Below are 25,314 nucleotides of genomic sequence, written 5' to 3'. Positions count from 1 at the left end.
GTGGCTTTGGAGCCTGTCCTGGAACTAGCTCTGTAGACCAGGCTGGTCTCGAACTCACAGAGATCCGCCTGCCTCTGTCTCCCGAGTGCTGGGATTAAAGGCGTGCGCCACCACCGCCCGGCAACTCAGCCATTTTAAACTTGGTCTCTTAGTCTCTCGGCCCAGGGGCCACCTCTCTTGGTCGGTGGCTTCTCTCTTGCTCTCCGTCCCCTCTCTCCTCTCATGATCCATTTTAGTCTGCAAGCCATGCTCATCCTGGACTCTTGCCTTTGCCGGCTTTCTCCCGTAAGTCTATAATAAAGTCTTCTCCACACTTGAGGAGTAGTCATGTCCTCCTCCCTTTTAACTCATTTTTTGTTCCAGATGCCACAAGGCCGATGTCTGAGAACTGCCGTCCCTGTCCAGACCATCAGTATTGTGACCTCCAATTCCAACTACCTTGTTCTTAGAGAGGATGGAGCCGAGCACAAGCTTTAAACAGACAGCTGTTGGGCAATTCAGGACTTGGGAGGCAGGACCTGGAGTGTCTTGAGTTCAAGGTCATCCTCAGCTACGTGGAGAGTTTTAGTACGACCTGGGCTGTGTGAGACTAAAGTAACAGGAAGGAAGAGAGGGAGGGAGAGAGGGAAAGAGGGAGGGAGAGGGATACCTGTGACTCTTCAGATTGTCCTCTGGGGTGTTTTCAGAGGTACCTGGAGAGCTCAGGCAAGCAAGTGCCTCCCACAGTGACTGCTTCAAGGAATACAAAACTTGTTTGTGTATTAATATTTTCGTCAGTTTTTCAAGGAAATAACCTGGTTAAGAAATGGCCAGCAGGAGGATCTGACTGAGTTTTAAGACGGGAGCACTATCGCTTATTAGAAATACAGAAATGCCGGCAATGATGGCACATGTCTTTAATCCCAGCACTTGGAAGGCAGGGGCAGGTGGACCTCTGTGATTTTGAGGCCAGCCTGGTCTACCCAGTGAATTTCTGGACAGCCAGGGCTACACAAAAAAATCCTGTCTCAAAAAAAAAAGATAAAAAAAGAGGAGAGAAGGAAGGAAGAAAGAAAAGGAAAGAAAAGAAAAGAAAAAAAAGAAAAGATGGGCCTGGAGAGATGGCTCAGTGGTTAAGAGCATGTACTGTTCTTGCAGAGACCAGGGTTCAGTTCTCAGTACCCACACTGGGAGGCTCACAACAGCCTATAACTTCAGGACATCTATACCTTCTGGCCTCTGAGAACTTGGCATGCATGCACATAAACACACACAAGAACACACACACACACATAAATAAAAATAAACAAACTTTGTAAAGAAATAAGTACAGAAATTTACTGAAGGCGGAAATGCTACAACGTTTGGAGGATGTTTTCAAATAATCCGGGGTAGTTTAAGGGGGAGACCATGGTTGAGTGACCACATGGATTACTGTGCTTGTGCGATAGGCACACTATAAGATCCACTGTTGTCCTGGCTACAGCCATACAGGTTCAATGTGTGTGTGTGTGTGTGTGTGTGTGTGTGTGTGTGTAATGTTTTCTAGCCTTATTATATCTTTTCCCCGTTTTTGAGACAGTCCCTCATTTCCAGGCTGGCCTCAAACTCACTATGTATCCAAGGCAGACTCTAAAGGTCTGAGTCTCCTGCCTCCACCTCCCAAGTGCTAAGATTGCAAGTGTGCAGCGTTACGTCCCGGGAAGTGCATATGTCTAGAAACGGCAATTTTGGCCCAGCTCAAGCTGGACTATAGAAGGATGCCTGGCAGTTATATAAAACTCGGTGTTCCTCAGGGGCTTGTGAAACAGGGTTCTGTCCTCTGGCGGCAAGGACTTGTGGCTCTCTCTTGACATAGCCCTGTGACTGCACATCAAACCTGTGCTGTCTCTAGGCTCCTCCAATCCTCATTCAAGACTCCCACAGTAGCTCCTTGACCTTCTCACCTCTCCCCATTCCTGCTGCACTGTGTTTAGTCCCAAGGCTGTTCCAGATCCCCCTTCTCTTTATAATGGCAAGGTTTTTCTGCACTCACTATTCTCACTTGTCCCACAGATAGGCCTGACCATGTCCAGCCAGCCCACTTTTCTCTCTACGCTGGACTCTTCCAGATGCCTCTGGCTGTTCTCTCTCTTGCTCACAATAAAGACCTTCCCCTCCATTCATGGAATGGCCATTTCAGAACTTTCTTTACTGTGCCCCTCCAATACGTGCACCACAACACCTGGGGATAGGGATGGAATCCAGGGCTTTGTGCACACTAAACCAGCACTTGCACACTAGGCCAGCACTTGACCCAGTTATGTTTCCTCCTGTCATGTTCTCCTCAGAGATGGAATGAAGCTACCCCATTAGGTCACCAGCACAAAGCCAAGAATTCATTGGCTGCCCCTCTTTTCCAAGCTGAACAATTCAAGCCTGATTTTTTTTTTAAATTTTATTGTATGTATTATTATTGTAAGTATGGTCTCTCTCTCTCTCTCTCTCTCTCTCTCTCTCTCTCTCTCTCTCTCTGTGTGTGTGTGTGTGTGTGTGTGTGTGTGTGTGTGTGTGTAGATTAGAGAACAAGGGCCTGCTTCTTTCCTTCCATCATAAGTTCTGGGGATCAAACTCAGTTGTCTCGCTTGCAAGGCAAGGGCTTTTGCACCTGCTGGGCCATCTCACTATCCCTATATGTGTCATTTTATTTATAACCTACAGGTGTATTAGACTTAGAAAAAAAATCACAAATACCACATACTACTAACACGTGGCTCCCTCCAATCACCACACTGTGGGTCCTTACTTTCTTCTTTATATGAACACACATACACGCACGGGAACACTCACATGTGCACACACAGAGATTTACAGGGAATTTGCTGGTACTCTGGACTGGATGACGGCAAAGTTGTATTCACTTCCTATCAAAGATCATGAATACAGCTGTCACTTCATGACCACAGCGACAGCTCAGGCATGTTCCCATGGGGACATCAGCACCAGGAGATCTGCAGGAGCTGTCACACACTGTAAATTCACCCTCTGCTCTAAAGGCTATCATACCAAGGAGACACAGGTATTGTGAGTTAGAACTCTGAAGAGAGATCCAAGGTAGAAAGCTCACCCAACAGGCTTGAGGTCCCAGGTTCAACCCCCAGTACCCCCACCAAGAAAAGAAAAAAATTAATACTTGTGTGTGTTAGTCACGGTTACTATTGTTATGATGAAACACATGACCAAAAGCAATTAGGGGCAGAAAGGGTTTCTTCACTCACAGTTCCATGAAACAGTTCATCATCAAAAGCAGTGAGGGCAGGAACTCAAGCAGGACAGGAACCTGGAAGCAGGAGCTGATGCAGAGGCCATGGAGGGTGCTGCTTCCTGGCTCCCACGGCTTGCTCAGCCTGCTTTCTTATAGAATCCAGGACCACCAGCCCAGATGGTGGTCCCACCCATAACGGACTGGGCTTTCCCCCATCAATTACTAAGAAAATGCCCAACAGCTGGATCTTGTGGAGGCCTTTCTCAATTGAGGTCCCCTCCTTTCAGCTAACTCTAGCTCGTGTCAAGTTGACATGAAACCAGCCAGTCCACTGTGTCTAACAAATTAGAGGACAGTAACGCAAACCAGTGATAAAGAGAGCATTCGCCTAGCTTGGGCAGGACCCTGGGTTTGGTCTTCAGCACTGCAAAACAAAAAAGTGAAAACACACACAGCCTAAGAGAAGCACTCTCATAGTGTCAGTGACCATACACGGTTGATGTTGACGGTCTGCCTGATTTCATCTCTGTTGTCATGACAAAAAGCAGCTTAGGGGAGAAAAGGATTTATTCAGGTTACAATTCCAGGTCACAGACTGTGATTGCAGGGAAGTCAAGGCAGGAACTGTAAACATCACATCCACAGAGCAGAGAGCGAATATCTACACAGATGCTGGCTTGCTAGCTTGTGCTCAGCTAGCTTTCTCCTCTTATATGGTTCAGGAACCCCAGTCTAGGGGATGCTGCTGCACACAACGTACTAGGTCCTGTATAAATTCACTGATAAAGGCAATCCCACACAGACATGTCCAGAGGCCAACCTGATCTAGGTAAATCTTCATTAAGATTCACTTCCTAAGACCTGTATGAGAAGAACTTTAAATCTTTGAAGAAAGAAGTTGAAGAAGACATCAGAAAATGGGAAGATCCCCCATGCTCTTGGGTAGGTACCAAAGGCAATCTACAGATTCAATACAATGTCTATCAAAATCCCAGCAAAATTCTTCACAGACCTCAAAAGAACAATACTCAACTTCATATGGAAGAACAAAAAATAACCAGGATAGCCAAAACAATCCTGTACAATAAAGAAACTTCTGGAGGCATCACAATCCCTGACTTCAAACTCTATTACAGAGCTACAGTACTGAAAACAACCTGCTATTGGCATAAAAAACAGAGAGGAGGACCAATGGAACCAAATCCAAGACCTAGATATCAATTCATGCACTTACAAACACCTGATTTTTGGCAAAGAAACTGAAAATATAAAATGGAAAAAAGCATATTCAACAAATGGTTTTGGCATAACTAAATATCAACATATAGAAGAATCAAAATAGATCCATATCTATTACCATGCATAAAACTCAAGTCCAAATGGATTAAAGACCTCAACATAAAACCATAATGAACCTCATAGAAGAGAAAGTAAGAAGTACACTTGAACACATTGGCACAGGAGACCACTTCCTAAATATAACCCTAGGAGCACAGACACTGAGTGAAACAATTAATAAATGGGACCTCCTGAAAGTAAGAAGCTTCTGTAAAGCAAAGGACATGGTCAACAAGACAAAATGACAGCCTACAAAATGGAAAAAGATCTTCACTAATCCCACATCAGACAGGGGTCTGATCTCCAAAATATACAAAGAACTCAAGAAATTGGCCATCAAAAGAACAAATAATCCAATTAAAAAAAAAAGTGGGGTACTAGCCGGGCGGTGGTGGCGCACGCCTTTAATCCCAGCACTCGGGAGGCAGAGGCAGGCGGATCTCTGTGAGTTCGAGACCAGCCTGGTCTACAAGAGCTAGTTCCAGGACAGGCTCCAAAACCACAGAGAAACCCTGTCTCGAAAAAAAAAAAAAAGTGGGGTACTGACCTAAACAGAGAATTCTCAACAGAAGACTCTAAAATGAAAGACACTTAAGGAAATGTTCAACATCCTTAGACATCAGAGAAATGCAAATCAAAACAACTCTGGGATTCCATCTTACACCTGTAAGAATGGCCAAGATCAAAAACACTGATGACAGCTTATGCTGAAGAGGATGTGGGGTAAAGGGAACACTCCTCCATTGCTGGTGGGAGTGCAAGCTGGTACAGCTGCTTTGAATTTCAGTATGACGATTTCTCAGAAAATTAGGAAACAACCTTCCTCAAGACCCAGTAATACCACTGTTGTATTGCTCAAAGGAAGCTCAACCGTGCCACAAGGACATATGCTCAACTATGTTCATAGCAGCTTTGTTTGTCATAACCAGAACATGGAAACAACCTAAATGCCCCTCAGCTGAAGAATGGATAAGAAAACTGTGTTATGTTTACACAATGGAGTACTACACAGCAGAAAAAAATAATGCCATCTTGAAATTTGCAGGCAAATGGATGGAGCTAGAAAACACCATATTGAGTGAGGTAACCTAGACCCAGAAAGACAAATATCATATGTGTTCACTCATACGTAGCTTTTTGAAATAAAGCAAAAAATAAAAATGAAAACCAGCTTACAATTCACAATCCCAGAGAATCTATACAACAAAGAGGGCCCTAAAAGAGACATCCATGGATCTAATGTACATGGGAAGTAGAAAAAGACAAGATCTCCTGAGTAAACTGAGAGCATGGGGACCATGGGAAAGGAAAGAAGAGAAAGGGAGAGGAAGGGAAGGGAGCAGAGAAAAATATATAGCTTAATAAAAACAATAAAAAAAATGCTTCCCAGGTGAATCTAGGTGTCCCGGGGGCTGATGACAATTGCACACAGTGATGTGATGGCTACATGCTTCCATTGAGTCTTACCAACCATGTCCAATACCGGTTTAGAGCATCAGAGTCTAACGATACCAGCCTGAAGCTAACTTCTGTGTGTGTGTTCTCGCTATTCATCATATTCATTTTGTTTGCAAGTAGGGTCTCACTCGTACCTGGCTGACCTTGAACTCACTGCAACCCTGAGATTACAGGCACGAGCCACCAATCGGAACTGTTCTTATTTTAGGAACACGGCAGAGAACACAAGAATACATCTTGAGATCAGAAGACAATCTGCAGGAATCATTTCTCTCCTTCTACCACACAGCTCTGGGGATAGAACTTGGCCGTCAGGCGTGGCAGCAAGCACCTTTCCCGGTTGTGCCATCTGACTGGCCCAATATGGACATTTTGTAACTTGAACCCCAACTGATCCCCTGAAAAAGCTTCAGGGAATAGTCACAAGCAGCCACCACGCACAGCCATGCACTATGCACAGCTCCTAACCAGAGGTTTCCCATCTGCCCCGCAGCCTGATTCAGGGAATGTCGACTTTGGAAAAGGAAAAGCAGTTTCCATTTTCCTCCCGAAGTATGCTCATCCCTGCTAACAAACAGCACTCACAGAAGCGTTATTCACAACAGCCAGAAAGAAGAATTAAACAGAGTGGCTCTTGACTGATCAATAGATAAACACACTGGATCGTGAAGGCCATGGAATATTATTCAGCCATAAAAATGAAGTGTTGATCAATGCTGTAGCACAGATGACTTTGGAGGACATTGTGCTGGATGAAGAATGAGAAGGGCCGTTTTCTGTATGACTCCATGGATATGAAACATCCAGAGCTGGCAAAAGACCTCCCTGTCAGGCAGAAGGCAGATTTGTGTGATGTCACAAGACATCGAACATGCACAGGAAACAGCCCACCGTACCCTGCAAACCAACTAGAATGTTGACCCTATGTGACATGCATTACAAACATCAGCTCCCAACAACCTGTGAGAAAATAACCCTGAAGTGGCCACGTCGGGAACCATGGAAATAGTTTTCAGAGCAAGGGAAATTGCTAAGGATAAAAAAGAAATGTTAAATAAGGTTTGAAGAGCAAGTCAAGGGCTGTGGACAAAGCTCAGTGGGTAGCATGTTGCCTCAGACACAGAAGTTTCTGGGTTTAACCGTAGCATATGCCTGTAATCCTAGCACTCAGGAGATGGCAGCAGGGGATCAGAAGTTTAAGGTCATCCTTGGCTACATTGATTTAAAGGGCAGCCTGGGCTACATGAGAACTTGTCTCAAAAGAGGGAAGGGTGAGAGGTTCTGTGGGAAAAGATACTACCTCAAACCCCAACATGCTGAGTTCCCATCATAAGACCCACAGGGTCAAAGGAGAAAAGTGACTCCCACAAGTCATCTTCTGACTGGTACATACAGTGTGCCCCCCTTACCACACACACGCGCACACACACACAAAATAAGGGCAAAAATGATCTTAAGAAGACAAAGTCATCAGATATAATCATTCTAAATGTAAATGCTTAAAACAGACCAAAATACATAAAGCATAAAAGAGGACCAGAAAGGAATGGAAAAGAAAAATCTACAAAACATAGAGGGTGTCAAGACTCCTCAGTCTGTAACCAACAGAGCAGCCAGAGAGAATGTGGGCATCAGAGAGAGTATAAACAATCCCATCAGAGCCCGGGGCTCACGTTTACAGAACACTGCACACACCAACAGCAAAATACTCACTCACTGCAAGCACACAGAGGCAAATTCACCAAGACAAAGTAAGGAACCTTAGACATCTGAGAATGGAAAGCACACAAACCATAACCGGATTAAACTAGAAAACAAAGGGAGACTCCTAAACACTAGGGATTTGGTCACACACTTGGAAAGATTGTCTGCATTAGGACCAGGCCTGGTAGCCCATGTCCTTAGTCCCAGCACTCAGGAGGCAGAGGCAAGTCTACAGAGCAAGGTCCAGGACAGCCAGGGCTACACAGCCTTGAAAAAAAGAAAGACAAGAGGCATAGAGAGGAGAGCAAAGTAAACCCAGAGAAGAAAACAGGGGTGGGAACACAGAGCAAGTTTTTGTTGCTGCTGTTGTTGTCTTCAGAAATTGGAAGAAAAAAGTGATAATAAATGAAGCCAAAAGCCCATCTTTCTGAAAAGGTAAAATTAGAATGATAAGCCCTGGCCAAACTGACAAAATCAGGCATAAACAAGGAGACATCACTACAGATCCTATGGGCACAAGATGGGCAATAAAGGAAAGCGTGAGGCCTCTGTAGACGCAACAATTTAAATAAAACTTACCAACCAACTCCTTGAAACCACAAGCTACCCAAATTTACCAAGAATAAATTATTCTCTCTCTCTCTCTCTCTTTCTCTCTCTCTGGTTTTGGTTTTTCAAGGCAGGGTTTTTCTATGTAGCCCTGGCTTCCCTGGAACTTGTTCTGTAGACCAGGCTAGCCTCAAACTCACAGAGATCCGCGTGCCTCTGCCTCCTCTGAGATTAAAGGCGTGCACCACCACTGCCTGCCACTGCCCTCCCCCTCCCCCAGGTTTTACTTGATCTTAACACTATCAAAGAATTTTGATTTGGGTACTGGAGAGATAGCTGATCAGTTAAGAACACTTTGGCTCTTCCAGACCACCTGAGTTGGGTTTCTAACACTCACATAGTGTCCCTCACAACTGCCTGTAACTCCAGCTCCAGGGGCTTCAACACTCTCCTCTAGCCCCCATGATCACACACAAAGTAACATACATGCAGAAAGACAGATCCACACAAATAAAATAAGAATAAATATTTTTTTAAAATTTAATTAATTAAAAACCTTTCATGAATAATTAAAAATAAAAGCATCGTAAAGGAAACAAGCTGTACTAACTGATAAAGAAAACAAACTATATGACCATACTAATTAGCCGAGGAAAAGCATTTGACCAAATGTAAACTCAGAGTGAACCAGGAAAGATAAGAATGTCTTAATCTTTTAAAGGAAAGGTTAATATACCAAAACAATATATTTCAAATGCCCAAAGCAAACATTATTATGATGGAAAAACTGAGTGTTTTCCCCCAAAAGACCAAGAGCAAGGCAGGGACGCCAGCTCCCACTGCTCCTATTAAACATCACAGTAAAAGTCTTAGCCAGTAAAATGAAATATTTAAAAATACAACTATCCCTATCTGCAGACAGCGCAATTGTCCATGTACAAAATTCCCACAGCATCTACATTTTTAAAAATTCCTAGTATGTTTATTCAAATCACAAGATGTAAGGTCAACATAGAAAAGTTTCACTCGCAGTTCTAATGCTAAAAAGCAACAAAGGCAAATGAAAAATCTCTAAGTCATGTCATTTAATACAAATGCAAGACTAAAATGAAACACTTGGGCAACTGCATGCAGGACCCACACACTGAACACCCTGTGCCAACACCACACCGCCTTGACTGTCGTAATGTTAGACTAATGCTTAAATCAGATGGTTTCAGCTCCTCCTAACTCCTCTTCCTCCTCCTCTGCCTCTCTTCTCTTCCTTTCTTCTCTCCTCCTGCTGCTTCTTCAATACTGTTTTGGCTACTTAATTCATTCCCTTTTCTTTTTAGAATCAGCTTGTTTATCCTTATTTTTTAAACCCTGTTATAGAGGTAGAGAGACGGCTCCATGGCTGAGAGCTCTTCCAGAGGACTTGGATTTGATTTCCAGCAACCCTATGATGAACCACAACTGCCCATACCTCCAGTTCCAGGAGATCAGATGCCCTCTTCTGACTTCCACAGGCACCAGGCACACAAGTAGTGCACACACCTCTATGCAGGCAAAACACTCCAGCAGGGCTGAGAGATGGCTCAGAGGTTAAGAGCACTGACTGCTCCTCCAGAGGTCCGCAGTTCAATTCCCAGCAACCACATGGTGGCTCACAGCCACCTAAAATGAGACCTGGTGCCCTCTTCTGACATGCAGGTATATATGCAGAGAGAACACTGTACACATAATAAATAAATAAGTCTTTAAAAAAAACCTCATACATGAAATTAAATAAAGAAATCTACAAAAAAGAAAGTTTAAAAAAGAAAGAAATTTGACATCAAGGAGCTGTGGAGATGGCTCAGCCACCAAAGTGCTTGCTACCGTGAGGACCTGAGTTTAGGTCCCCAGAAATCATATAAAAACCCAAGTATAGCATGCGGAAGAGACAGGAGGATCCCTGTGGCTCAATGTTTAGCCAAATCAGTGAGCTCTACATTCAGCGAGAGACCCTGCCTCAAAAAATAAGATGGAGAATGAATAAGGAAGACACCTGCAGCAACCTCTGACCTCCACATGCATCCACATACGCAAGTACACATACACTGTGCTCACACATACAAAGAGACACCACATACCAGCACACCACACCACACCCCATACATGCATCTAGGTACACGTGTCAATGAAAATTAAATTTTTCTGACTTTTTTTTTTTTTTTTTGTTTTTTGGTTTTTCGAGACAGGGTTTCTCTGTCGCTTTGGAGCCTGTCCTGGAACTAGCTCTGTAGACCAGGCTGGTCTCGAACTCCCAGAGATCCCCCTGCCTCTGCCTCCCGAGTGCTGGGATTAAAGGCGTGCGCCACTATCGCCCGGCTTAAAATTAAATTTTTCTAAAAGAAAAAGTGGGTATTGGTAAAGGTATAGGTAATTGATCCTACAGTCCAGATACAAAAAAACAGAGGAAGAAACAGTCTTTGGAACAATATGCCCAAAGTGAGGAGGGGGAGAAGAGTATGCAAAAGCTGACTCGATACATCATGGGTCTAAACACGGGCTAGCAGATGCAAGGCATTTACAAACTGACTCAATACATCATGGGTCTAAACACGGGCTAGCAGATGCAAGGCATTTACAAACTGACTCAATACATCATGGGTCTAAACACGGGTTAGCAGATGCAAGGCATTTACAAAGACAGGAGGCATTCTTTGAGGTCAGGTGGAGTTCTCAGCCAGAACAGCAGAAGATACAATATACAGAAGGCACGACTGATCATTTCTGTTTCATCGTAGTTTATAAGTTCTGCTCTGAACAGGGCATGGTGGCGCACACCTTTAATCCCAGCACTTGGGAGGCAGGTGAATCTCACTGAGTTTGAGGCCAGCCTGGTCTACAAAGCAAGTTCTAGAACAGCCTGGACTGTTACACAAGCAAAACCCTGTCTGGAAAAACAAACCAACCAAGCAAAAAACAAAGTTCTGCTCTGTCAGAGACACGATTTAAAGAAAGCACGAAGAGCAGGAGAGGGAGCTTGTTCCGGGCCTATAAAGAACTAAGTGGGAGAAAAGTCTCTGCATGTTTGTTTTCTGATGCCCTGATTCAAGTCTTGACCAAAAGTAGCTTTAGGAGGAGGACAGGGTTCATTTGGCTAAAGTTTACAGTCCATCACTGAGGGAAGCCGAGACAGGAACTCACTGAAGGAAAATGGAGGCAGGCACTGGAGAAGAGGCTACGGAGGAAGCTGCTTGCCAGTTTGCTTTCTGCCTCTACTCAGTCTGACCACAGAAACATCTGATGGAGGTATTTACTCTGCTGAGGGTGTGTCAAGGGAACAACCAATATTGGCCACCATAGGCTTGAGCCTACATGCTCTCAACGAGCATTTGCGGGGAGAGACATCAGAGCGGCACCACTGGAAACTGTTACGTTGATACGCTGATATGAAAGGGACTGGGAAAGTACTGGGGGCTGGTGAGATGACGCTGAGGGTCAGGGTGTTGGTTGCCAAGCTGAAGGTGCCCACACCCACAAAGCATAAGGAAAGAACGCCTAAGAGTTGTCCTCTGCTCTCCCTCCATATGTGCCACAGCACCTAAACTTTCCACCCTGATACACACAAACGAGTAAATACAATTTTAAGACAAAAATAAACGGTGCTTGTGGTGGCTTGAATAAGAAAGGCCCCGCAGCTCATCTATCTGAATGCTTAGTTGTCAGGAGTGGTAATGCTTGAGAAGGATTAGGAGGTGTGCCCTTGTTGGAGGAAGTGTGTCATTGTTGAAGGGAGTGTGTCACTGGGGGTGACACTGAGGTTTCAAAAGCCCAAGCCAGGCCCAGTGTCTCTCTCTTCCTGCTGCCTGTGGATCTGGATGTAGAACTCTCAGCTACTTCTCCAGCACCATGTCTACCTATGTGCCGCCATACTTCCTGTGCCATGATGACAATGGACTAAGCTTCAGAAATTATAAGCCAGCCCCAGTTCAATGCTTTCTTTTATAAGAGTTGCCACAGCCATGGTTTCTCTTCACAGCAATAGAACAGTAGCTAAGATAGAGACCATCCCAGGAGCTGGTGAAGCTGAGGAGCTTCATGCCAATAGCATGTCAATACAGATGCAGAGGGTGGGGCTTATGAAAAGCAGTTATCAATCCCTATAATCTGGCCACTCCACAACTATGTTTTTATCCCGGAGAAATTTAAAGTTGAATTCACATAAAACAAGTTCGTGGGGCTGGGGAGATGGCTCAGTGGTTAACAGCACTGGCTGCTCTTCTGGAGAACCCCAGTTCAGTTCCCAGCATCCACATAGCAGCTCATATCTGTCTGTAAGTCCAGGTCCGGGGATATGGTGCCCTCACATAGACACACACACACACACAAACACATTTACACACAGAGGAAGTACTGCCCTGTGCAACCATGTGGATTTGAATCTCACAGACATTGTGTGAGAAAAAAAAAAAGCCAATCTTGAGAGCAACCTACCCAGTGATTTCATGCATAGAACATTCTTTAAGAGTATGAGAAACCTCAGGGAGTAAAGGCGATTGCCACCAAGTCTGAGTTCACTTCCCAGGACTCACAGCATGGTGGGAGGACAGAACTGAACCCCACAAACTGTCCTCTGACCTCCAAACACACACTGCAGGGCATGCACCAATGTATACATACACATGTGTGTGCATGTGTGTATCACACATACACAATGAAAACATATATGTAATTAAAATGTTAAAAGCAACTTTTTATTATGTTAAAAATGCACATAAAGTTCCTGCTCTAATAATTTTTAAGTTGTCAGCTCAGAGGCACCAGGTGCCCTGGAATGGCGAGGAATCACCTCCACTATCGGCCCCAAAAGGAGTTCAGTATCTCCAACAGGATTCCGTGAACATTCCATCCCCATCACAGGAACTCCTCACAACCAGCACACTGAGTCTTCTGTTCTACTGTCTGTGTTTAAGTCCCAGCACCCAACTCAAGGGGAAGGAAGCGGAGGAGAGGAGAAGGGGGAAGAAGAGGGGTAGGGAAAGAGAGGAGAAGGGGGGAGAGGAGAGGGGGGGCACCAGTATTCCTCACACAAATATCCCTTGTGCCACTAACGTTGTTTGAAACTTCTCATCTCCTTAAGGAGAAAGGCACCAAGATACATGTGAATTAACTTTGAGAGAGTTAAGCCAGTATATGTAAAATATTATCATTTCTACATACCCCGTATAAAACATTACTGAACCTCTTTCTGTTCGTTGCTGTGCTCTAAGAGATTAGAACCCTCGTGCAGTCCGATCTCGGGTAGGAACCCACCACATCAGTGAGCGCGGGTCTCTGTGACCACCTTAGGTTGTTTCCATTTCAATTTAAGGACTGTCACCCCAAAAGACAGTGTTCGAACAATATTCCATCATTATAGCCATTATTAATCTATAGCCATCACCTCCATCCACATCGGAAGTAGCCCCTGCCCCATATCTGCTCCGGTCTCACCTTTTTCTCTTCGGGGCAATATCACCCCTGGAGAATACAGGGTGACCCACGACCTGTTCCTTATCTGTGGCTCCCTTGCCACAATGGCTTGGGTTGAACTGATTGCTTTAAACCTCTGTAAATTCGCTTGTAAAACTGGATCGACCACAGTTACAGTCATGACCCACTGGGGAGGCATTCCAGCCAGCCTGGAGGAAACCTGCAGGAGAAAATCACTCCAGGCTTCACTTTGCTTCTCCTTCTCCTATGTGTGTCCCTTGTCTCTTCCCGTCCCTCAGCTGCTTCAGCCTCCATCCCAGCCACCTAGAGCCCTTAGTTGCCTCTGGTCTCAAAATATCTCCCCTGTCCCAGACCCACACTGGGTGGAAAGAGGGGAACAGCAAAGTTAGTCTGTTCTCTTCCCCAAAGTTGAGTGGGGACCTAGAAAACTCCACAGTTAGAAGCCATTCCAAAAGTCAGAGGTGGGCAGTGAACCCCTCAGACACAGTTGGCCACTCAGGATTCTGAGAATCTCTACAGTGGAGTTGGGGCTGAAGGGGAGAGTAGGGTTGGATCAAAACCAACACCTTAGAAAATAAAATATGCATTCATGCTGAAGATACGGGAAGCAGGCCTTTTCTCACACTGTTCATTGAGAACAATTTGATAAATCTTATTAAAGGTCCAGAAATATGACCTTTGACCTAGCAGTTTCACTTCTAGGGACCAAGCCCCAGCCATAGGATGTCCAGCACAGGCTCATCACAGTGGGAAGTCACAACAAAAGCACCTATCTGTAGAATTTTAGTCAGGGATGTGGAACAGCCTAGAATAATATGCAGCCATTGAAAATAACACTGGGGGGCAGGAGACTGGAGAGATGGCTCAGAGGTTAAGAGCACTGGCTGCTCTTCCAGAGGTCCTGAGTTCAATTCCCAGCAACCACATGGTGACTAACAACCATCTATAGTGGGATCTGATGCCCTCTTCTAGCATAAAGTTAAAAATGTAGATAGAGCACTCACATAGGGAGGGAGGGAGGGAGGGAGGGAGGGAAAGAGAGAGATAAAAAAAAACATTTTAGGGTTTGCGAGATTTCTCAGTGGTTAAATGTGCTGCCAACAAGCCTAGAGACCTGAGTTCAATCCTGGAACTCACATAAAGATGGTTAAAAGAGGCCGGGCGATGGTGGCGCACGCCTTTAATCCCAGCACTCGGGAGAGCCAGGTGGATCTCTGTGAGTTCGAGACCAGCCTGGTCTACTAAAGAGCTAGTTCCAGGACAGGCTCCAAAGCCACAGAGAAACCCGAGAAACCCTGTCTCAAAAAAGCAAAAAAAAAAAAAAAAAAAAAAAAAAAAAGATGGTTAAAAGAAATCCAAATTCACAAAGTTGTTCTATGACTTTTATACATGTACTGTGGAGCGCACGCACACACACAGATACCCCAAACAACACCTGAATAATAGGAAAGATGTACTTGGTATAGGGAGTGGCCTCATAGCTACAGCCTCATACGGGCTCCAGTTTACTCATCTAGAGGACAAACATAAGCATCTCAGGCCAGCAGGGACCCTGGAGAGCAACCTCCCCACACAAACCTTCCCTTCCGTACATAGCAACACCAACAATGACCTCTGGAGCCTGACACTGAAGAGAAGCCTTCTTATTTTATTTCTTTTCTTTTTGAGACAAGCCTTCCTATGTAGACCAGGCTGGCCACAAATCACAGAAATAAATCTACCTCTGCCTCCCAAGTACTGGGATTTAAAGGCGTGTACCATCATTCCTGGTACACCACCTTCAATTCTTTGTTACCCTTCTCATCCCAGCCAATCTACCCGGACTCCATTTCCCCAAGCGGCATGACCAGCACAGCCCACTCCAGAAGTTTGTTCCTGCTGTTCCGTCAGCTGGAACACTCTTCCCCGGGGAGGTGTATGGTGAACTCACACCCATTCCTCTGTCCAGCGCCCTTCTGTTTAGTTTCACCATCAAGGTATCCTTGAATAAAATATTCCGTGGTTCCTGGTGCTTCCCATCTCCTGGAATACACAACCATGTCGGCTCTGTCTTGTCCATGCCCCATGGCTGACCGATGTCAAGATTGCAAACAGGGGCTAGAGAAGACAGGCACTGGCGACTTTCCTCTTGCAATGTTACTTCTGCTACATTGGAAAAAAAAGCCAGGTTATCCCTTGGAGGAGGTAGTCTGGGGGACACTGAGGCAGTCAGCCATGTGGGGGAGGACGTCTTGAGTCCTCAAGTCTGAATGGAGTCACTGGATGGACACAAGCTCATTAGGACCCACGGAGCCACTCATCTTGGGGTGGCTTTTTCTGTAGGAAAGATCTATGCAAAGTGTGTGTGTGCAAACCTGGGTCCTCAGGTACTATTCACCTTGTTTTTTGAGAAGTCTCTTCATTAGCCTGGAGGTCACTGAATAGCCTACACTGGTCACACAGCCCTGGGTTGCTGTGCCAGAGACCCCTTGCCCTCAGCAAACCCAGTCTCTTCTTCTTCCTGGGCCCACGGCCACTACAACACACACACACACACACACACACACACACACACGATCTTCCCAGGAGGTTGCAACTGAACTCTAGCTCAGGGAGGCAGGCAGATGTGACCAAGATGACCTCAGGAAGGAGGTTGTTAAGCAGTTCTGACTTCTCAGCACTCTCTGCCCTTCCTAGAAGTAAAGGAAGATGACACAAGTTGGAAAGTTGCTGCCTGAGAGAACAGGGGTCAGTCAACCCACCGGGAACTGATTGTGAGCAAGGAAGCCACCATGCTCTAATAGAGTCTAATTATCACAGCCAATCCCATTTAACTTGGTGGCCACTCCCACCAAGAATGGGGGGGCCTGCTCCCCTCCCCGGCATTCAGGCCGACCACAAGACTCACCCCAGCTCACAGGACACAGTGTAAACAACATGGCGCCACTCTGCAGCCTCATACTCCCTGGAAAGTGCTGTCCTTGCTCTCCTGGGACACTAATACCATAAAAGTCACCCAAGTCATTGCCCTGTGAGGCTCCTCCTCCTACCCCAACCCCTTCTTCCAGCTTCATGTGGCCCCATGAAGGAGGTCAGACAAGACTAGCAATAGAATCGCCGACTGGGCACAGCCCACAGACTCACAGGACTCTGTCTCGAGGAAAGTCTGTCTTAAGCACAGACTTTCCCAAATGAACTTAAGTCCAGGGAGGACTCACGACAAAGAAACCAAGAACTGAGGTGGATGTGTGGAAAGCAATTATGGCTAAGTGCAGCCATGAAGCCTGTGCCACATGAGATGTCATGGCTTCTTCCCTCTCCTTGCACTCTGACCACCGGAGAGCCAGCTCAGAGCCATGTCCCTGTGCACGGCCAGAGCCTTCCAGCCCTCAGGTCACTTGATCACCATCCAGATGACCCCTGTCTAATCCCATTCCTCCTCCAGAGCAAGGATGAACCAAGTTTCACCCGTGGCCAGTCTTGTCAGGTCCCAAACTAAAAAATAGTTCTTTTATATTCTTTTTAACATATAACAAATCAAAAGAAAAAGAATACATCGTGGTATATGAAAATAATATCAGGCCAAGCGGTAGTGGTGCACGCCTTTAATCCCAGCACTCGGGAGGCTGAGGCAGGCGGATCTCTGTGAGTTTGAGGCCAGCCTGGTCTACAAGAGCTAGTTCCAGGACAGGAACCAAAAAAAGCTACGGAGAAACCCTGTCTTGAAAATCCAAAATAATAATAATAATATCAAACTCAAAATTCAGGGGCCACGAATAAAGTTTTACTAGGAAACTCTCCCACACCCCACACCTCATTGTCGACTGTGGCTACTTCAGGCTGTTAGCTCGGTGAGCGTCTGTGAAACTTGGGTACACAAATCCTAATGTATTTGCTATTCAGCCCTAAACAGAAAAGGCTGGCTAGCCCCTGCTATAGACTGTCAACAGACTTGCTGTCAATCATATTTTTACAGTATCCACTCCAAAATCTCTAAAGATGTCTATCTCCTCCCACAAAGGGATGCAAATGTTGAGTGTGACTCCCCTGTGCTAAGTAAGACGCCAGGAATCAAGGACTTGAGTTCATTTCCCGTGACATTCCATCAGGCGCCCTCCATCCTGAGCAGACCAGTCCCTGTGCAGCACTGTGAAGTCTAAGGGGCCACAGGGTCACCTTTGCTACAATCTCCACCCTTCCCATCGGCCTTTCCACTCTAAATCCCCACCTCCCCAGTCAGGCAGGCCTCCCTCACTGCCTGGCTAAGTTTCCCCAGGTGGATTCTACAGAATAAACACCCCCAGGGCAATCCTTGGGAAAGGCAAACAGCCCAGACTGCCCTCTCAGAGGCACAGTGTGCACAGATGCCAGGGCAAAGGCTCTGAGAAGGCATGCACTCCGTGTTTCCAAACCCTGCCAGCACAGAATTTGTTTTGCCCACAGAATACGTGTTGCATGGTCGCTTCCGGCACAGGACTAACATCCCACATAGCCATCGTGCTCCCTAACATGCTCAGAAATGCCACTCAAGCTCCTCTGCACCCAGCCACTCCCCTGTCATTTATCCCCCACCATCCCCTGCTGACCACCATCACTGTTCCACAGGCTCCTGTGTTTGAGCACTTGGTCCCCAACCTGTGTCATTGCTTTAGAACGTTGTCGAACCTTTAGCCCAGTGGTTCCCAATTTTCCTAATGCTGTAACCCCTAAATACTGTGGTGACCCCAACCATAACATTATTTCATTGCTACTTCATAATTTTTGCTACTGTTATGAATTGTAATGTAAATATCTGATATGTGGAATATCTGATATTCAACCCCTAAAAGGTCACAACCCAGAGGTTGAGAACCGTTGCTTTAAAACTGTTGCTTAGCTGATAGAAGTGAGTCACTGAAGGGAGAGTCTTAAGTTTGATATCTGCTCTCTGCTTCCTGACTACTGACTGAACAAGGCCCACCGCCTTATGTCTCTGTCACCACGCTTTCCCATCCTGATGGGCTGTGACTGGTTTGTTTGCTTGTTTGTTTGTTTGTATGTGAGACAGAGACTCATTATGTAACTCTGGCTAGCCTCAAACTCACAGAGATCTGCCTGCCTCTGCCTCCCGAGTGCTGGGATTAGAGGTGTGTGCCACCACCACCCAGCAACAAACCTTCTTTTAAAGTACTTTGCAAAAGTATTCAGTAGCAACGAAAAGAAGAGTAATAAATACAATCTGCCTATGCCCTATTGCCTGCTTAGTACCTAATGACACTTTAGTTCATTGGTGTCTTTGAAAGTGTCACCATTGGCGACCCCTACGACCCCCTCTGAGGCAGGAGTTATTACTCAAGATTGTCAGTTTGAAACGCTAAAATGTTTTCCTTCGTATCCAACATAAAGCAGAGCAGCTAGGAGGCCAGCCTCTTTCAAACTCCACAGCACAGATTTTCTTCTCCATCAAAATATCCACCGATATCCCAGCACTTGGGAGGCAGAGGCAGGCGGATCTCTGTGAGTTCGAGGCCAGCCTGGTCTATAAGAGCTAGTTCCAGGACAGGAACCAAAAAAAGCTACGGAGAAACCTGTCTCAAAATCCAAAAAAAAAAAAAAAATCCAACGATAAAATGTGGAGTTGGTGTCACTGGTGTCTCACCCAACCCCATGAAAGCAGAACCTTGACTTTATATGGTGGGCATAGGGGTCATCACGGGCAAGGAAAATGATGGCTTTTCCACTGTTCTCTGTCCAGCCTCCCTTGCAGCTAGAACATTTGACCCTACTACAGTCAAGAAAACATAACTGAACGTTGCTGTTGAGAAGGAAGGTTACCACAGGAAAGTCTTTGTTTCCTGAAACCAAAAATGTGAAGCTTTCATCTCTCCACACTCACAGAATCCTTCTCTTTCCTGCCTTAAATGCGGATGTGACAGCTGGAGCAATGGAGCCATCTTGTAACCAACCGTCACAGAAAAGCCATCAGAACTTCCTCCGGGTTTGGCCCTCATCGTCATTTTACTGAGAAGTAAACCTCTCTTCCCTACCAAGAAGAAGGCTTTGTGAAGGCCAAGTTCATGTGGTGTGTTTTTATTTCTTGAGGAGTGCGCACTGATTATCATCCATATGTTCAGGTTGGTGTTTGTGAGCAGGGAGTTGTCACCCTCAAACGGCAGAAACAACAGGGAACTTGTCTCTCAACATGTGATGCCTCGAGCCACCTTGGGATTCTGCCCGGAAGATGGATATCATCAACCTTGACAGCCATGAGCCAACTAAATCACCCACATACACAAGGGCTGGCAAGGTGACAAACACTTGCCTTGAAAACCTGAGGACCTGAGTTCAATCCCTGAATCCAAAGCAGAGTGTGTCCTTGTACTCACAAGCACAACAATCAAAGTTCAAGGTGATATTAAAACAAAAATAGCTGGTGCACACATTTATGTCCTAATGGATCAGGGGTTTTGTTGTTGTTTGATTTTTGCTATTGTTATTTGTTGTTTTTGTTTTTATATTTTTCAGAGTTGCACAGGCTATATTAGGCAAGATCTCCACCGCTGAACCACAATCCAGCCCTCTCTTCCTTTTTAATTTAAGGCACAGTCTCTCCATGTGGCCCAGGCTCGCCTTGGACTCTCCCGCCTCCGGTCCCAGCTTCCCAAGTGCTAGGATTATAGGTGTGCACCACATGCCCAGCTTGGATAAGTAATTCATAAAGTAACCCTATCAAAACATGAATCAGAAACCTGGGGTTTGGGGTTATAGTCAGTGGTGGAGCCCTTGTCTAGCTTTTACAAGGTACCGGGATCAATTCCTGGCACCACAAAGGAAAAATTATACACAGAAGCACACTGTCTGCTTACTAAATGCAGATTCCTGGGCCCTCTCTCCAATTTCAGCTAAATTAGAATGTGCCCACACTTTAGCCAGCACCCCTGTGAGACTTTCAAAAAAGTTCGGGAGGAAAACTCAGTGAATGCAAACATGAAGTCCAGCACGAGCTTACCCTCCCCAGGGCTCGTTTCTACCCTCTGGTCCTAGGGACTTAGAAAGTCAAAGCTGACATAATTGTTCCAAAACAGTCACCGGGCAATATGGATTAAGTGACTGGTGTGTCCTGTGATACCCTCAGAAGAAAGATGTGTTCCCTATTGTACTGGCTGGTTTTATGTCAGCTTGACACAAGCTAGAGTAATCTGGAAGGCAGGAACCTCACCTGAGAAAATGCCTCCATTACATCCAGCTGCTGGGCATTTCTTGATAAGTGATCAATGTAGGAGGGCCCGGCCTGTTACGGGTGGTGTCATCCCTAAGCTGGTGAAAGCAGGCTGAGCAAACCATGAAGGAACACCAGTAAGCAACTCCCTCCACGGCCTCTGCACCAGCTCCTGCCTCCAGGTTCCTGCCCTGACTTCCTTTGCTAATAAACTATGATGTGGATGCATAAGTAGAATAAACCCTTTCATAGCCAACTTGCCTTGGTCATATTATTATCATAGCGGCAGTAACCCTGACTAAGAAAGATGCCTGTGATTCCAACTTCTTGACCAGTGCCCCTGTCCTCCAGTTTCAAATGTAAACCACCTTGCAGAGAGACAACACAGAACCAAGTACCCAGGGCCAACCCAGGGCCTTGGCATGCCACAAAAGCACTGGACCACTGAGCTACACCCCAGCCAGAGTGCCCAGCTGTGTCGGGCACTACTCTCCGGGGAATCATCAGAGGACGGAATAGAAGGGAACCTGTGAGAAACTTAAACTGCACTGATGATCCCAGCATGGTGGGTTCTTTTAGAGGAGACGTGGTGGTGGCCTTCAGGGGTTATCCATATAAGCTTTCCCAGGTATAGCTCTGAACCAATCTACTGTGGGCCCCCGTGCAGAGACCAGGGCTGGGCTAACACATCCCACATTTTTTCTTCCAGCAGCAAATGTTAACCAAGCCTTCTCTCGCTCTCAAAACCCGGAGAAAGGCGACGCCTGTGCCTCCCAACACACATGCCACATGGCTGATTATCTGATTCCATCTCTGGGATCGTGTTACCGCCTGACAGGTGAGCACAGACATATATCCGAGGGTGGCAAGCGCTGTATTAAAATCTACACGCACAAACTCCTCTTTCCAAATGATAACCTCCTGCGTATTGATTACCTCCCCAAATTTAAAACCCCACTGGAGAAATAAAAGTGAATCAGAGAGGTGCATTAAGATGACCCGCCAGCCAAGACTTCAGGCTTCAAGAACTCACAAGCCAGAGACCAACCAAACCACTAGGCTCCATGATACATGGCCACACCACTAAAAGGGAAACCCTCCTTTGCTCTGATCTCCATGGCCACCACCCCCTGGCAAATGCCAGCTAGTGGGAATTCCCAAATTAAATAAAAAATTGTGGACAGCTGGGCCGTTTTGTGGGAAGGACGGTGAGGGGGCTGGATCTGTCTGACATTTTGAACAAGGTGGACACCCAAGGATTTCAGAACACCAGGCCTTTCCCATAACCCTGAAAGTTTCCTCTGAGAAAAAGGCCTTCGAAGGAAAGTAGTTCCTTCCACCTCTTTGTGGTGACTTTGTAGCCATCCCTGTCACTGTCTCTCAGCAAACTGCTTCCAACTCCACTCAAGTTCTGTTGGAGATGCTATTAAGAGCCAAACACAGCTCCTCCCCCTGGCCCCCCATCCACCAAGTCTCACCAAGACAACTCAAGAGGATTTCCCCCACACCACCTAGTGCAAGAACCACCCAGGCAACCGTAATATTGTTTCTTTGTACACATTTTGGGCCTGCATTCACCCCCTTACATCAAATGACTGTGTCAGAAACGGGTAGTTCCCTGGGGACTTTTTGTCATGCATCTTATGTATGTGGGGGGTGACGGGTGAGACACAGCAAAGGGTCGAATCTTTCCTTTCAGGCAGCCCCTTCAAACCAGTCAAAACCACCTTTGACCACCTGCAGAACGCACAAGGTCACGTGGGTTCCTTGCAGCCCCTACTGGGCCATCAGCACACAAGCCCTCCCGCCCAGTGGCATATAAACAAATCCCCAAACGCAAAAAAAGAAAAGAAGAAAAAGCAAAAGAAAGAAAGAAAAGAAAAAGAAAAAAGAAAAGAAAATAATAATAAAGTAAAACTCCCTCCTCTCACAGTAAAGAATAATCATGGCAACAGCTACAACCCATAATAATAAATACGGAACAGCAATTATTACTGCTACCACCGCCACACGGCCGAGCACAGACAACAGCCGCACTGGGAAGGGACATCCGTGCTGGCTTTGCCAGGTGATAAATCATAGCGCATCATTGGTGACCACCTGCTTCACCCTTCCCCTCCCCAGGCCCTCCCTCCGCAAACAGAACCCCAAAGGGATGGGGTAGGACTGGAGAAGGGGAAAGGAAGGCAGGATTGCCCCCCCCCCCATCCCAGGCAACACCTACCTCCAGGGTCCGGATCTCCTTCTGCGTGAGGTCGTTGGAAGCTGCACACTTCGTCCTAAGCCCTTCCAGATTGGAGATGCTCAGGTCTATCATGTTCTGAACCAGCTCGCACTGCTGCAAGGCTTTTTGCAAACTCAGAGGTTGCTGTTCTTCGCTTTTCGTCATGTTTTCCTCATCCATCGCTTGCTCTGCAACCCCCCTTCCCCTCCTCCTCCTCCTCCTCCTCCACCTCCTCCCAGAAAGAAAAAAGGGGGAGGGAGGGAGTGGAGGTAGAGGGAGTCCACCCCCCTACGCCTCTCCAACCACTGCGACTTCTCAGCAGTGTCTCCTGAAGAAACCCAACATCTCACACAAGCTTGAGGGGGTGGGGGTTGGAGGAGGGGACAAGAGCCAAAATTTATTATTATTTTTTGAGGGGGGGAGTATCAGGCAGTCTGCATTAGAATGTCCCTTGTCTCTCTCCTCTCTCTTTCTCTGTGTCTCTGGTCCCTAAAAAGGGAGAGATGCCCGTTTGTCAGAAGCCAACCAGGTGGTAGGGTGCAGTCTGTACACTTAGGAGGAGGAGAAAGAGAAGGAGGGAGAGGAGGAGGAAGGGGAGGAGAAGTGGAAGGAGGAGGCAGAGGGAAATAGAGCTCACGCTTCGCACACCGGCTCCGTGAAGGGCGGACTTATATGTATATAAATCTTTTTGACCGGCTGGATTTTATGTCAAAAAGGAGCGCGCCTGCCCCCCTCCCGGTCGCGGTGACACGGCATGGTCCGCGGGTCTCCACGCTCAGCGCACTCTCAGGATGCTGTGCGCACGACTGGCGCGGCTGCGGCGCCCACTGCGGCTGGCTGCGGTCTGCTCCCCGCGATAACACTGCTGCTGCTGCTGCTGCTGCTGCTGCTGCTGCTGCTGCCGCCGCTGTCGCCGCTGCTGCTGCCGCCGCTGGGCTCCAGGGGTGAAGGCTCCTGCCTCGCTCCACACCGACATCTTGCCTGTCAATCACAGGGCGGGGTGGAGAGCGGAGCGAGGGATGCAGCGCCGACAGACGCCGTGCGCGCAGCCGGTCCCCGGGTCCCCCCACCCCGGGCGCGCCTGGGACCCGCTGGCGGCAGGCGGCGCGTGCACCTGCCCACCGGGCCACCGTCCAGCCTGGGAGGCCGGGTCCTTAGGGACTGAGGGGCTCGTGTGCGGGGAGCGCAGCCGCTACGATGCGGTGGGAGTGGGAAGGGGGGGGCGGGCTGGTCCCCTAGGTGGCGGGGAGGCCCGGCCCGGGGGCGGGGAGAGGTACTCGGTGGCCGGGGTGGGGGTGGGGGCCACTACGCCAGCCCTGATCTCGCGAGACGAGGCCGTAGCGCGGCTCAGCAGGTGCGCGGGGGCCCGGGAGCAGGTGCGCGCCGGGCTTGCTGGGCTCCGAGTCTGTGCGCCTTGCTTGACTTTGCCGGAGTCTTCTTGCGGCTTGGGCAGGGGACAGGGGTGGGGATGGAGGGCTTAATGGGTTTCCTTGAGTTGGGACGGTTATGGGGATGACGACGACTACCTGGGCCCGATCTAGCTAGGGTTCATTTGCAGAGAGAGAGGAGGCATTGTCTTGCTCCCGATTGCTAGCTTGTCCCACAAGGGCCTCTCTGGAGTAACTCCAGCTACCAACCCTACCCATTGTCGGCCGCCTAGGGTCCTGGAGTAGAAAACACCTGTGTACATTTTAAAGACGTTGCGGGCAGGGAAAGATACGTTGTGACAAGAAAGGGGAAGATACAAGAAATTCACATTTCACTCTGCAGCTAATGAAGTTTTACTGGAGTGCCTCTGTTGCAGATACGCTTTTATTAATTGATGGGGGAGGGGCGACACGTGCACCGCAGCGTGCCTATGAGGTCAGAGCACAGCTTGTGAAGTCAAGTCTCTCCTTCCACCTTGGGTTCCAGGAATTGAAGTTAGGTATCCGTATACTCGCAGAGTACTCTCCACCAGTTTGTTATAAAGTAATAATAAAGATATCACCTTTCTTCTTAGCCGCACGTGATGGCGCTCGCACTTTTAACGCCAGCACTAGCAAGGCAGAGGCAGGTAGATCTCTGGGAGTTCGAGTCCATCCGGCTGGTGTATATAGTTAGCTGCAGGTCAGCCAGAGCTACATAGTGAGACCCTGTCTCAATAGAAGAAGAGGAGGAGGAGGAGGAGGAAGAGGA

The 25,314-nt window shown here is 47.2% G+C and overlaps 1 protein-coding gene across 2 annotated transcripts in view; it reads right to left on the bottom strand.

The window, feature by feature from the left end:
• Ksr2 (kinase suppressor of ras 2) overlaps positions 1-23,993 on the bottom strand; it is a 353,104-nt gene extending 329,111 nt beyond the window's left edge. The window contains exon 1 of one of the 2 annotated variants that reach the window (XM_026784070.1): positions 23,137-23,993. In XM_026784070.1, the coding sequence (XP_026639871.1) occupies positions 23,137-23,316 (180 nt within the window). In that variant the 5' untranslated portion in view covers positions 23,317-23,993. The remainder of the gene's footprint in view (positions 1-23,136) is intronic. The other variant, XM_013349493.2, reaches the window with a different exon arrangement.
• Between the last annotated feature and the right edge of the window lie 1,321 nt (positions 23,994-25,314).

Source organism: Microtus ochrogaster, chromosome 2, assembly GCF_000317375.1.
Source record: "Microtus ochrogaster isolate Prairie Vole_2 chromosome 2, MicOch1.0, whole genome shotgun sequence".
Classification (NCBI taxonomy): domain Eukaryota; kingdom Metazoa; phylum Chordata; class Mammalia; order Rodentia; family Cricetidae; genus Microtus; species Microtus ochrogaster.
The sequence above is the reverse complement of the archived record's forward strand: the minus strand, read 5'-3'. Positions and strand labels throughout refer to the sequence as shown.